This window comes from Neodiprion lecontei, chromosome 1 (genome assembly GCF_021901455.1).
Source record: "Neodiprion lecontei isolate iyNeoLeco1 chromosome 1, iyNeoLeco1.1, whole genome shotgun sequence".
NCBI lineage: Eukaryota > Metazoa > Arthropoda > Insecta > Hymenoptera > Diprionidae > Neodiprion > Neodiprion lecontei.
The window spans coordinates 28832906-28847400 of record NC_060260.1 but is presented as its reverse complement, the minus strand read 5'-3'; the positions used below and the strand labels follow the sequence as shown (position 1 = coordinate 28847400).

Below are 14495 nucleotides of genomic sequence, written 5' to 3'. Positions count from 1 at the left end.
AGTCTGACACGTGGCTTTCGGTTGAGGAAATCGATCAGCAGCAGCAGGTGCTCAATATTCACTCTGTCTTCTGGGCGGGTGATTACCTACCTCGTGTTCGAATGTAAGAGAATAAACCATTTTAAAGTGCTGATATATACAGCGCTTTTTTTGCGTTTCACTCGTTGCATAGAAACCCTATAAACGGTGCTGTTTGCTGACACGGAACATTGAAAATCGGCTCACTCTTCGGATACTCACTACACGTTACAGGTAAGACACAGCTGAAATTACATATGGCAATTCACAACACGTCGTTATTATACACCTAGTAAGTCTGAAATTACCAAAATATTATACGCAATGTATATTTGGTACCTTACATATAGCTATTACAGCCAGATATGCACAATCAATGGTTATCAGCTAATAGCTTACAGATGCGGTGAAAAAGTGATGCAACTTTGTAGATTAGATGCACCAATGACGCTGCTTTTGTATCATGTTTCAACAATATGAGTATTTCATTAATTCACCTCCTCACGGCAACGTGTTTGTTGTACAAGTTATGCGCCTGTCGGTTAGCAGCCCGAGATACGTGAGATTGTGTGTATTGTCAACCTGCGCAGCCAACAGTCACGTGCTGGTGACGGTCACTTCTTTGTCCCCGACAAAAAACAAGCAGCCGTAAGAATAATCGAACACTATATGAGAAGAACCAAGTCCAATAATACACAGGGACCAATTATATACGTAATGTTGAATTTCATATTGAATACATGGGTACATAAAACGATGAAAGCTTGTGCCTAAAAACAGGAATCGTTTCGATTGAATTTAGAATAAAAAATGAACCATTCGTTTGTTTCATACAAAACCTTAAAACTGGATTTCCTTTCATTTTCGATACATACGTATAAACACAAATTGAAGAGATATAATGTTTCAAGTGTCGCGTTTAATTCTTTCTCAATTTTTATAACGCTACATAGTATAGATTTGTGGGACGGAAAGAATCGACCATTTGCCCAAATATATTCCTTCCTTCCTTCCAGTTGCAACTTCGTCATGTGTGTCGTTGTGAGGTGTGACGTCACAACATGGCGGTTCGAGGAATTCGTAGTGCGGCGTGGCGCGTCAACGGTGCGACAGTCTGACAGCACCGCCGAATGCGAGGTAAGTTTTCATTGCAGTTTGAATTTTATTTCACATCGTGAAAGATCGACGTCCGTTTACCGTCGTGTGATAACTCCGTCCGATGGGACGATGTACCTGTAGCTCTGGTAATTAATAGTTACAATTATACGAACAGGCGTGATCCTAGGCTTAATTTATTCCAATGGACGCACGTAGGTATTTCGTCGTGTTAACCTTTAGAGAGCCGACATTTTTCCCCTGAAATTCGACATTTTTTATAGGTATGATTTATGTATTTAAATAGTCAACGCGTCCGGTGGAGTTTCCGAGTTATCTGCTGACTCAATGCGCCAGGCTGGTCCTCTAAATGTTAAACTGTGGCAAGTTTAGAGATAAAAACGGTCCATTGATCACGGATTACGTGCAAAGCTCAGTGTGCGGTAAGCTGTAGCAAACCGGAAGTTAAAATTATTGTGTTTCATTTATACTTGCATCTGTGGTGGTCCCATCTTGCACGTCGTAAGGCCGTCAGTGTGAATAAGAATTAGACGTAATGTCAGAGTATTCATTACCATATCCTTCGTCGCAAATTGGCTGGTGAAAACCTGTAGACATTAAAGGAGGTATAGTACTTCCTGTTTGTCGATTTCGTATTTATCGTTTTCTCCAGTTTGTATTATATACACTTGAGCTTGTTATATTATCTTGCGCTGAATCGTGAAACGAGTCGTCTACGTTTTACCCGAACCGTCTATCCATAAACAATATCCTTTCACTATTTTATCGTCCGTGAAAAGCGAATGTAATTGTTGTAAATCGTTAAGAAGGTTGGTGAGGAAACTTAAAATGTAGTCACGGGACTCAAGTTTTTACACAATATTGATTGATATCAATTACGTTACTACGAAAAACTTCAGACGGATGGTCTGCGTAAATTCCGAATAATTAATAGTTGAAGTTTTACTTCTTATACACGGGCGCTTATGGCGGCGAAATGCCGCTTACCGTCAAAATCACAGATAAAAAAATGTAGGCATGTCAATGAAAAACTATCCAAATGGCAAATGTTACTGTTAAGAAGATGTTCGTAAATTATAAAGATCATTGTCTGTAACCAATTCAATGCGGTTCGTTTAGCGAAAAGCGAATGGATGACAAACGACGCGTATTACATTAGTAATTTGTCGTAAACCTTTACTTTTTTTTTTTTATTTTTTACTTTATTAGTCGAGAACGACGTTGAGAACCGTCGGTAGGGCCCGTGTATAAGCATAGTCTTGCCCCTCTCACCGTCTGCCCCTGAGAAGCGCTCACTAACCACCTTAAAAATGAAAGAGAATCACGAAACTCCCAGCACAGGCTGACAAATAAGTATGCAAGCCCAGAAACTTACAAGCGTTCGAAGGTGTAAATATAGCAAACCTTACCAGCTCCCCTGCATGCAGCAGCCCCTGGAAATCTCTGAGTACGTACTTACTCGAATGCCGAATATATGTACCTTGCTCAAATTTGTTGTACCTATAATTCGCGTATTTGGTGGCAATTACCATTTGGTCATAGTACAGGTTATACCTCGAGGTATAGCTTGTAGTTTCGCAATAGCAAGGTGGGCGCGATGACTCAGGCAAGCACTTGGTTACCGTTCACTATTTCTCTCTCTCTCTCCCACTCATTTTCGGTTCTATGGTTCTACCATGCTGCTCGCTCGTTTTTCCTCTTAGATACGTCCGATACGTCTGCATACGTCCGGCGGCAGCATCAGCAGTAGCAGCTACATCGGTAGCATCAGTCCGGCTGGCCAGCCACCTCGGTACATTATATTTATTTCTTTCGTAATTTTTCATAGCGATCCGCTGTGACGACAGCGCCGATTCGTCACGGCATGCGGCAGTCGAACTTTGAGATAATAATTGAAGCCGAATAGCGAAGTGTTGCAGTACAGTGTTCGCTTTTCCATGCATCTATATTCTATGCGCACACGAGTCGTGGTGTTATTTAATTGTATTCCCGACTGGTTCAATTCTGACTTCTTATTGCGTGCCTTCAGCCTTGTGTCGTATGACTTATTGTTAAATTGATATTTCATGCACGCGGAATAACTGCGTCTGAACGTAAAATAAGACCTTGGATAAAGTGAAGTGCCGGAACGATTGCGAAGTGAGCCCGTCGTGAAATACGTTGTTTCTTGAAAACCTGGAAGTTCGTACTCACCGTATGAAAATCCCTCGTTTACAAATTGGCGCAATTGAGGTTATTGATACTTAAAATTATCTCTCACGAGTAAATGGAACATACATGTATACAACAGAGTTTATCGTTATCGAGGATATCAAAATCTTTAGTGTATAGTATATATTGCGTATTTTCAAAACGAACAGGTGCTAGAAACGGTCATCTAGACACAACAGAATCAAACACAGTTGTAGTTCATAATCTGACGAATCACGTCTCACGATTAATTGGAACGTACATGTGTGTTATAGAATTTATCGTTATCGAGGACGTCAAAATCTTGAGTTTGTACGTTTTTTATGATCAAATTGAAAACGAGATACAATCGGTCACACAGGTGGAGAACGAGACGTATTATATACGAACAGCCTTACACGTGAAGTTGCGTACAATAGAGAAACAAAATTTAAAGCACTTTTGACGCGGCTGAGAAGAAGAAAAAAGAAACGAATACTCAGTGAGTAGCTAATCTCTCGGTCTTGCTGCAGGGTTTCAAATCTACTCACCTATCGTGTCGTGTAAAAATATTTTACGCTACAATCATGCAATAATTGTGTACCTACGTTGATGAAACAAAACCATTAGATAATGATCTTTCATCTTTAGCGAGTATCTGAGTCAAATATATCGTAAAACATGACAAGTTCTCACACGCCTGTGTATACATATTAGGTATACGTAACTGCGAATGCAGAAAATGAACGGCCCGTAAACTCTAGCTTAAACCATCAAGAGGTGTAATTTTTATCTCGTTATTTCAGCTGTGTATAATTAAACATTGAATGCACTTAGATAGTGAAACGACTCAGCAAATATTTGTCTGTGTCCTATATTAAAGCCTGAATTGTTTCACGATCACCTCACGCACCATAAGTTTTGTGCTCATCAACAACAACTTGTGTATAATAGGGTCTAAGGCAGACCTATCATAGAAAACCGTGTATTAATTTCTACTCAGAACGGAAATCGAAGCCTCGAATTAATAGTCGTGGATAAGATAATCGGAAGGAAAATAATATAATACTTGGCATGGGATCTTCACTCTGCAACACGCATGTATCTACTCCGTCCGTTACTAATTCCTTTTCCAATATTAAGCGAAAACCCTGTACTATGTGCAAATGATATAGTCACGTGTAACCAAACGGACCCACGATTCGACGTTATGCGGATAAAGAGCATGCTGACCGTGAGAAATGATTGAAAGACAAAATGCAATGTTGTAAAAACGGAAGTACGATGAGTGTGTGGTGCGATTTGCACAAACCAAGCATGATACATACCGCAAGTATAGGTATGTGGGTATTATGGCTGAAAGCTTACAGTTGTCGTTCTGCTTTTGTTTCATTAACTGCATATGTGGGTATAAAACGTTTGTACTTTATTATATTTACCGTATACTTATACAGCATTGAAGTACCTATCGATTGCGAAACTTGCCTGCTGGTGTGATGCTATTTTTCATGCATACACTGCAGACTGTAATACAAGTAATGTTACACCAAAGTACGTACACATATAACTATATGTCCTATGCATGCGCGTAATTATCACACCTAACCGATGCGAATGTGTTATTTGATACGCGTCTGCTCTCAGATCTGTCAGCTGACAATGATACATGTTTTTTCTTCAAAATATTGTTTTCCAATGATCCTATAATTTACTCCGTTCTTGTATCTGCGCATAAAAAATGTGACCCTGAGCCCTGCTGCTAGCTCCTGCCTGCATTACACTTTGTTTGTGTGGATATGTTTGCTTTTTATTTCGAAAATGTGAAATTTAAATACCGTGTGAAAACAACGTCCAATGATTTATGTCGTTAAGATGATGGCGTAGTCCGTCACTAATGAAAAAGAACCTGTTCATTGGCAAATGACGCTGCAATTATTAAAACCAATCATAAGTTTCTGTTATTCCTATCCAGCGATTTATAATCAACGACACTATGACTTGTAAAAACTAATCTTGTTTGGATATCTTGTTCGTATCTGCAACGTTTTATGGAAATCAAGACAAGGACAATTTTTAACCAATCTGAGAAAAAAAAAATACTTGAAAGACCCAATTTTGAGTGGAATCAGATTGAATGACGTCGAGAAAGAGATTTATCGCCCAATAAAATAAAAAATTGGACGTACTAAACTTTTTACACGGTGATTATTAATTAATCTTAATGACTTGTGAATGAGAACGATCGAGACACATTCAGCAACGATAGCAAGAGTGCCCGTGTCCAAAATAAGATAATGCTGATATATGTATATCGGTATAGAGAGTACAAATCTTCGCCCGGATTATACGATACTGATTCGATAATTTTACCGGTTGATCACAAAATCGGTTCTAATTGAATTACAGTCTCGCAACATCCGCGTTGATATTCACCACTCGTTCTCTTCATTTGCGTCTGTACAGGTATGTACTAGACAAATACCTAGTTTTGATCGACTCTTCGCGTGTACCGTGAAATGAAATATCAATTTTGCTATCTTTTTACCATCCGTGCTTTACTAATACTTATTACGACTCAATATTCTCGTGTGTGATTCTGTTTTTCTCTTGATTTAATCCTTTGTGTGATCTTTCAAATCTTGCCTAATATTACATATCTCTACTGTCTCAGACGTCCACCACAATATGCATACACGTCTGATTAACATTTAAAAATATTGTGACACTGTTGTGTACCGTCTCTGTGGACTTTGCGATTTAAGTATTTTGACGGTAAATCTAATCACTTGTGTGGATCACATACCCTAACTGCAATTGAATATGGTTCTGTATTACTGATCGTGGCGTAGTGTAATTGTTCATCCTCAAATCGAATCTACGCATTGTCTACATCGAATTATTGCATGCTTTATACGTACTCACCATACTCCGGCCTGCTCTTTCATCTCCTCTTCGGGAAACAGCGTGCAATCGGATTGCGGCTCTTGTTTCAACCGCGCGGAGTTGGGACTACTTAGGTGTATACATATTTATATATATATACACTTCGTAATAACCGTTACTTTGTGAACTGCATAATGCAGAATTTTCCGCAGTTCGTTTCGCACCGCTCTAAAGATTAGTCGGGTTCTATCCGAGGATCGTGCTGCGCGTGGTACAGTAAATAACAATTTTTCCATATTATACGTGAGTACGAGAAGTTTGGTACGTATATTCAGTGTCAAAAAGCCGACGAGTAGGTCGAGGCACCGCGGTTCGAACGTAGCGGTAAAACGACAAATAAATGATTGCACCCAAATAGTCTATTAATGCTGCAATCATTATTACTGAAGATGTGTCATTTTTATAAGTACTATTTTCAAGTAACCGCCTGAACTTATTCGACGATGACTACGGTTAAAGGATACCTACAACGATAAAAATAATATGTGTAGACACGAGTAATAATCGTCCATCGACCAATAACGAACATTTTCATTTGTACTTACACGTATAATCATTTCATTCGCGGTTTCGAATGAAAAGTATCGGGTATTTGGTCGATGATAGTAAATATTTATCGTCTCAAATCTCTCATACATTTTTCACGGATTAATCATACTACCTCTAAAATGTAACGAAAATTAGAGATATATGACAATTTTTTCTGCTCGTGAATTGCTAAATGTTCAACGTATCAATAATGCCACGGAAAACTAAGCGCTGTTCTTTCTCGTTACAGTTTTAAATCATTAGAAGACTCATGGGTTCTCCGGAGATGGCAGAATATTGCGAATACATGTGGAGCCCAACTCGGGTCCACACGAATCTCGCTCTGGCACGCAGCCTGTACTACGATCGCAACCGACTCGACCCTAAGGATAAGAAACTGGCCGTGAAGACGGTCAGGGCAATCCTCAAAGATACGCCAAATATCGGTAAGCCCGTAACCTAAAATAATTTTAAAAAACTCAGTTCATTACGTCCCTTTTTTGGAATAGAAACAAACCAATGGCACGTTACATCCAAGTTTCTTTATTTCATAATATTTGTGTAATTTTGACTCCGTATAACAGACTCTGCACTTTCATTGGTGTTGCTGGATCATATAAATTAAATATATAAAAAAAAAGCTTTGCTGTACTTACCGTTTTCGCATATAGGATACTTATTATATAATATTAAGTAAATTTAACTGCACTGTTTCGGTATATGTTAAGTATTGTGGAATATTTACTCACGTGTCGTGATACGTATGTATGAGCTTATGGCAAATAACAATCTTGTGTGGGTAAAAGGTACGATATGCTTGTTTGTAGGAACTGAAAACAGGATTTTGCTACGAATTTTAACGGATTACAATTCTACCAAAAACTTTATTTTATGTAAAGGATTTTTTTCAAATTAGTATCATCGTTGTTCAGTTCTCTCCGTGGGTTACATAGGCTTTAACATGCTGGGAGAACTTATGATAAGACGGATAAATATACAATATATAGGTGTAAAAAAACAGCGGTTCTGCTTTGTGACTGAACTCAGGCCTTATCTTTATTAGCATCGTTGTAAACACTGCGTACACTATAACTTGTATATCCTTATTAATTGCACCAAAAGAATCGCAAAGTTGAGACGAAATTTTAGACACCTATATATAATTCAAAACGCAAACCACACTGTATAGAAGTATGCATACGTCGTACAATTGACGATACATTTTGAACTCTGCAATTTGTCTACGCTAAATAAACACACTTAATGACGAAGGTACAGTGAACAACAGGTAGAAGTATCGTAAATTTCTCCGTGTTCTCGTTGTTTCGAAATTTACTTGCAGGCATGCGCACTAGTTTCTCGCAATCTACAAGACTCGAGAATAATTATGCGTTTTACGTTTATACACCTGTTTGACAACGATATTGTTACAAGAAACTGCAACTCGGACAATGTGTCAGATACAAAATTCAACTCGCATGTATTGCAAGTCAATGTTAAGTTCATAGTTATATCAACTGGAAGTTGTGAGAAAATTTTCAACAGTGAAAAGCCCGGCTAATTGCAAGACGCAATCATTAACTTGTGTATCGTAATTCTCCATGTATTATTTTCCAGATCTCAAACAATGCACCGATGAATACATAACGAGATTTCTACATGCCAGAAAATACCGAACAGAACAGGCTGCTGCACTGATAGTCGCTTATCAGAATCAGGTAGCCCATCGACAGGATATTTTTGGAAATTTGACCGCCCGAGACCCTGCCTTGCAGCGAGCTCTTCGGGCAGGTATACCTGGCGTCCTTCCTGCCCGAGACAGGTATAAAACCTAAATAAACATTACCCTGCACACAGTGAATGTCTACCGTATTTCAGTGCTGTTACAGGCAGATGGTGAATACCGAATATTTGCATCGTATGGTATTTTCTATGTGAACGATTCACTATTTTTTTTTGCAATTTTATACGTCGCTGAGGATTAAATTTCAAAACACCGAAAAATATTCAGGATTTGGTTGGAGGAAAGAGGTAGAGTATGAAATATATGTCAGGCTGAAACCAGCGGCCACGCGCAACGTGCGACTGAGCACCACTGCCGCTGTAGCGGCGGCCCGTTGGTCGTCCAGTGAAGACTCTTTTCAGGCACACAATAGATATTTTCGAAGAAAATACATATGAATTCGAATACTTTTGAGAATATCGAATGTTCGGCTGAGAAGACAGTTCCGTTACCGAATACTAGGAACCATTGGTCTGTGAAACTCCAGGACTTTCTGGTTAGATAGCAACAAATTGTTGCAGCAGATCCTGGCACGTCTTTGTTGACTAATATGATTTTATCTATATCTTACTAAATTTACGGTAATACTAATCAGGAAAAAATCGGATGATCGTTTGGAAGAGACTTTATTTGCGAGGGTTGAAAAATCGCGAAACTTGATTTTACAGCACGCGACCTGTTGAGTGATGTAGAAAATACCGGCACATTCCCAAAAATTTTAAATGACTTACTTGACTTTTTTTTCGATCATACTAACTAGTAAAAGTCGAATTAATGCTTGGGCGGGGGTTTGGAAGCTTGAAAAAATCAAGTTTCGCGACTTTTCAAAACCCCCAAATCCCCATCCAAACGATGATTCAACTTTTTTTCTTATTAGTATTACCAAAAATCAAATAAAATCAAGAAAAAGTCACGCAAATTGACACAGAGGTGTCAGGATCTGATGCAGTAATTTACTGCTGTCTGATAGGAGGTCCTAAAGTTTCACAGGATAATGGCTGCTAATATTCAGTAATGGAACTGCCTTGTTAGACGAATATATTCAATATTCTCAAATGTAATCGAATTCCAATTTCTTTCCTCTGTAAATATCTATTTTGCGCTTGAGAGAGCCTTCGTGCTGCACGAGCAGTGACCTGCCGCTAGAGCAGCAGTGGTGCTCAGTCGCGTATCGCGCGTGGTCGTTAGTTTCAGTCTGATGAAATATATGACATACTTTCGTCCACCGTACGATATTTAATATAAACTGGGAAACAAAATTTTTCCAAATTTTGAGTTATTAGTACTTGAAGCCGGAGTATCACGGTCAGGTAATAATAATAATAATAATAATCATTGTGGATGAGAAACCGCGTACTATGTGTGCAGTCTGTATCACATTTTTATCTATTCTCGTGGGCATATTTGCACATGAGAGGTAAATATTTACCGATAACGCGAATCACAATCGGTATTGTGTGCTAACGTAACTTTCTTGTGAGCTTTGAACACATGAAATTTAAGGAAGGGACGATGTGTGCTGGTGATTCTTGCTTCCCAATGGGATCCCATTGCCGTTCCGGCTCTTGCAGTGCAGCGAGCGATCTTTCTCGTCCTTGAAATTCTCATACAAGATCCTCGGAATCAGGTTAGTCCAGTTCTACTTATATCAGGGGCTTCAGATGAAACTCTTTTTACAATTACTGCGCGTTTGAATTAACGGATATAATATTTTCGGGGTACTTGGAATCATTTTACAAGGCAGGTAGTATTTTTCGAAAACCACGACAGAGTAATGCCAATATTGTAAAAAAATTTACGTGAATTTCCGAGAAAATTTCTATTCCAAGAATTTATAGGGATAAATTATTGGAGAATTTTTTCATTGATATCACACATGCTCAGTACCGAAATGCTGAATATCAATTGATGCTATATCAAACCTAACGTTGTACAAATATTTTCCCCATCGCTCTTTTTATCCCGTATGAGACGATGATCAGTTTTTTTTTTTTAATACTTCTTTACTTTTTCAATCAATTTTGAGCATTCGTAACTGATATTAAAGGCAGTGTGAACAATAAAATATACGGGCACTGTGATTTTGAACGTTACATTATGTTGGAACTTTGGAGGTAACATATTTCGTTTTTTTCTGTTCCATCAGGAAATTATAGGCCCTGTTCAACTGAGTAATCGAAACGGAGATATTTCTGTTTCGGAAAATAGCTTTCTCGTTTTGTATGTATATGTAATCATCAAGACGTAATAAATAATTTTATCAAACAGCACTGCGGATTCGTGGCTGTAGTGGATTGGGGTGGATTCTCTTTGCGTCAAGGTGGAGCACTAGGAGCTGCTGCTCTCCGCAATCTGATATCAGCTTTGCGAGGCAGATTTCCAGCTCGATTCAAGGCTATTCATTTCCTCTCAGCGCCACTCTGTGTCCAGGCAACTTTGGCCATTGTGAAACCGTTCCTTGATGAGAAAACGCGAAATAAGGTAAATTTTAAACGTTTAGGACAGCCATTTTATAGTATATAATTGTTTCATGCATAAATTGAACTTTGACATAAGTGAGACTTCCAGCCACCATCATAACATGCCTTGTTTACAGATTTATCTGCATGGAAACAACCTCAGCACTCTCCACGAACACCTTCCAACTGACATTCTGCCTGCTGAGCTGGGGGGTACAGGCCCTGCATTCAACCCTGGACTGTGGGCTGAGCCAGTTATTCATTCAGCGATGAAGGAGGCAGAAGTAGCTGCAACTCTTGCCCAAAAGGAGAGGGAGTCGCGAGCTAGGGATTTGGTGGAACTTATGCAGGCAAAAGGGCATAGCAAGGACGAGACAAGGACAAGAGGTACAGCCACCGAGTTGGTGGAAATTTCAAGTTCGAAACAGTCTGCAAGGATGGATAAAAAGAGTGGAGTTGAGTCGTCGTCAACGGATTGTATGCAACAAGTTCAAGCACAGCTGCACGAATGCCCGAACAACGATGTGATTAGCGTTAAAGCAAAAGAATTACCCACAAATAACTCGGCAAGCGAGTACAGTAAAATCGGGGTCGAGCCTCATGAAAGTGACCAAAACCGTCCAATAAACGTCGTTCGTGACGAAGATCAGATCGTCGAAATCGATGATGAGCCGATAAACGAAGAAGGGAAAAAAGATAACGAGCTAGAGCAATTATCCAGCGTCGATGTCGAAGTAAAGAAATATCGGGAATGTGACAACACAGAGGACGAAATTTCGCATAATATAGAAAAATGTATTAGGAGCGAATCTAATGGCCTTCCAGACGATATTGAGTCCTTGGAAATTCTTTCGGAAACAAACAGCAGCAATGACTTTGAGATGGTGCCAAGCCGACCAGATAGTGAGAACAGCAAGGATAGTTATAGTTTCGACCTTGATCTTCATGTGGATAAAATTGTTGTACGTGACGGTGCCAAGAGTGCGACGTTATCTGAGGAAGCAACTCTTGTTACGTAGCTCTAAAGTGACGAAGTATACCCATGGTCACTTTTATTATTGAAATTTCTACTTCAAGAAATTTGCGGCATCAGAAATACGAAATCGGGTGTCTATTTGAAATGATAATCGATGAATCCCACAAACTATCATTATTTAAGAGTTCCTATATAAATTTGTCTTTTATCACTCTGTGTTACTGCCGACCTCGATAACCGAGTTCTGCTGACATTTCGACTAGGGGGTCATGGTAGTACCTGTGAGGATACTGGTGAAATTTCGAGTCAAATGAGTTATGCGATACCCAGAAATACCGTATAGTTCTGAGCATAAGCCGATGCCGCATATGAAATGCCCCCCAATTCTAAGACAGTATTTCAGGGTATTTTTCTTAGTTTCCCGTACATGAAATGGATCGCGTATAAGACGAGGACGATATTGGCAGCTGCCGTCAACAGCAAAAATCCTTCGCTTATATTCGAAACAATATGGTCATATGATTTGTCTAGTTTGATATGTCACGATTTTATACACGGTTGACTGCGTTTTGCTATAGTTGACCTAAAGACAGATGTCAGGGAAAATGATTTAATTTTTGAATTCTAACCAACTTAGAAATACCCATATTATTTATTTTAATATTTATTTCACCATGATTTGACTTACGCTGTTAAATTCAGGGCTCGAAATTACTCTGGCGATAATTATTATCATACTATCATGACTGCTTGTATACTAATTATTCATTATTACTGGTATAATTTACCTGTGTGGCTTAGTGTTTATGTTTTTGCGTGACAAAACGTTAACAAAGAATTTATTATCGTTCCTTTTTTGATATAATAAATAATTAACAAGGTAATTGTTTATTATCGCCGTAAGTATTTGCACAAGCTCCTCTTGTTGGTACATTGACTGATTGTTGGTTTTTTATTTAGCGACTACTTTGTCAATCTCACCACACACTATATAATTTACACATAAATACCAAATTCTAAAATTACATATCTTGCTGACAGGATGTGATTATTCGCAATGATTAGGCTTGCTCAAACTACAATAATATCACCAGCGTTGTTTGATGTGCAATACTCTTCACACATATTTTGTAATTTAATTTCATATTTCTTATTACGGTCTCAAATTTTGACTATATGGGAAGAAATGTTAAAAAATATTCCGATCTCTTAATGTATCTAAGTAGTCATGACGTGTTTCCTTGATGATGAAGTAAGACAAATTATGAACTGATGTACAATAGTTTCCTACCCCTTGGGAAGTTATATTGTAACGGGTTTCGGCTTAACGAGATGAGCACCCAGTGTGGAATGAAAAAAAAAACGACGTAATATCATTATCATCATGATATTCACCTGAGCTGTATTCTTGCAACATAATAATTCACATATAGGTGCAGTAACTTCACATGAAAATGTGAGGAACAAGAGGTATGCGACTAATCTAATCCGAATTTCTGAATCATTTCCTAAATAAATGGGAACCTTGTGCATTATGTCATGTTTTTAACGACGATATCGTTTCTGCGGTATATGATTATTGAGAATAAGTGATGGAAGTATTGTTTGTATTTCCAGTACAGGATACACTTAAAATAGTACTTAACATGTGCTTACTTTTTTCGACACCTGATATATAGATCTGTGATTCTAGTGCGAATGCTAATTCATATCTACAATAAGTTTATTGCAAACTACTTATAAAAAAAAAAAAAATTTTTATAGTCTACTGGTACAGAGACATTCTATTGGATCTAACTCTTACTGTGGATTTTCAATGCGTAAATTTTTTAGCTGTTATAATAATAATGTATTTTTGTGAAAGAAAATATAATATTTTGCACACTAATCAGGTTTAGACGTCTCACATCTCTATACTATTTCTTGATCAAATTTTTCATCACTGTTACATTTGCCCTTCATGCGCAAAAACCGAGAGCTAAGCAGCATGTGTCTGGAATTGCTATTTAATAAATAGGATAGCCTGAAGATAACTGGTTGACGTTCCCGGTTTTGCACTGGAAACTGTCAATGTGTATTGATCAATAATGCTGATTGCGAGTCTTCTGTCATTCTTTAGAGAAGTGCCCACTCTCACGCTTCTCATATCCGGTATTGTCTCGTATCTCAAATATCTCCAAAGTAGTAGCGTCCTCTAAGAGGAAACAGGTTTTGGACATAATTTTCGAGATGCTTGTAGTGTAAGTATACATCCCGCAGAGTGTGGGTCGACAATCGATATGCGCTATTGTGCGGTTGTCATCCAGTTACGTCAAAAATTACATCCAGAAACCCATTCCACATCAGGAAGCGCTGCAAAATCGGGGACACGAAAAACGCGAGCGTGACCTCACTCAGACATATCTCGTTAAAGATATCCCTTATCAGTCAACATACCATGGGACCGTGCCGGCATCGCAGAATGCATGCTAACCGGCCATTCTCATAAATGTAGGTAACCTGC

At 38.5% G+C, this 14495-nt stretch overlaps 1 protein-coding gene across 7 annotated transcripts; it reads left to right on the top strand.

Moving 5' to 3' along the window:
- Nucleotides 1-13: 13 nt before the first annotated feature.
- Nucleotides 14-13812, top strand: LOC107220404 (clavesin-1). Of its 7 annotated transcripts, XM_015658979.2 has the most exons (7): nt 14-252; nt 1035-1155; nt 7025-7220; nt 8392-8596; nt 10061-10184; nt 10826-11038; nt 11154-13812. In XM_015658979.2, exons 3-7 carry the CDS (start codon nt 7046-7048, stop codon nt 12033-12035), a joined length of 1599 nt encoding a protein of 532 aa, XP_015514465.1. In that variant the 5' UTR covers nt 14-252; nt 1035-1155; nt 7025-7045; the 3' UTR covers nt 12036-13812. The 7 variants fall into 7 exon arrangements, with proteins under 7 accessions (XP_015514465.1, XP_015514470.1, XP_015514467.1 ...); XM_015658984.2 differs by lacking the exons at nt 14-252; nt 1035-1155 and adding an exon at nt 1181-1262; XM_015658981.2 differs by lacking the exons at nt 14-252; nt 1035-1155 and adding an exon at nt 2822-2926.
- The last annotated feature ends 683 nt before the right edge of the window (nt 13813-14495 follow it).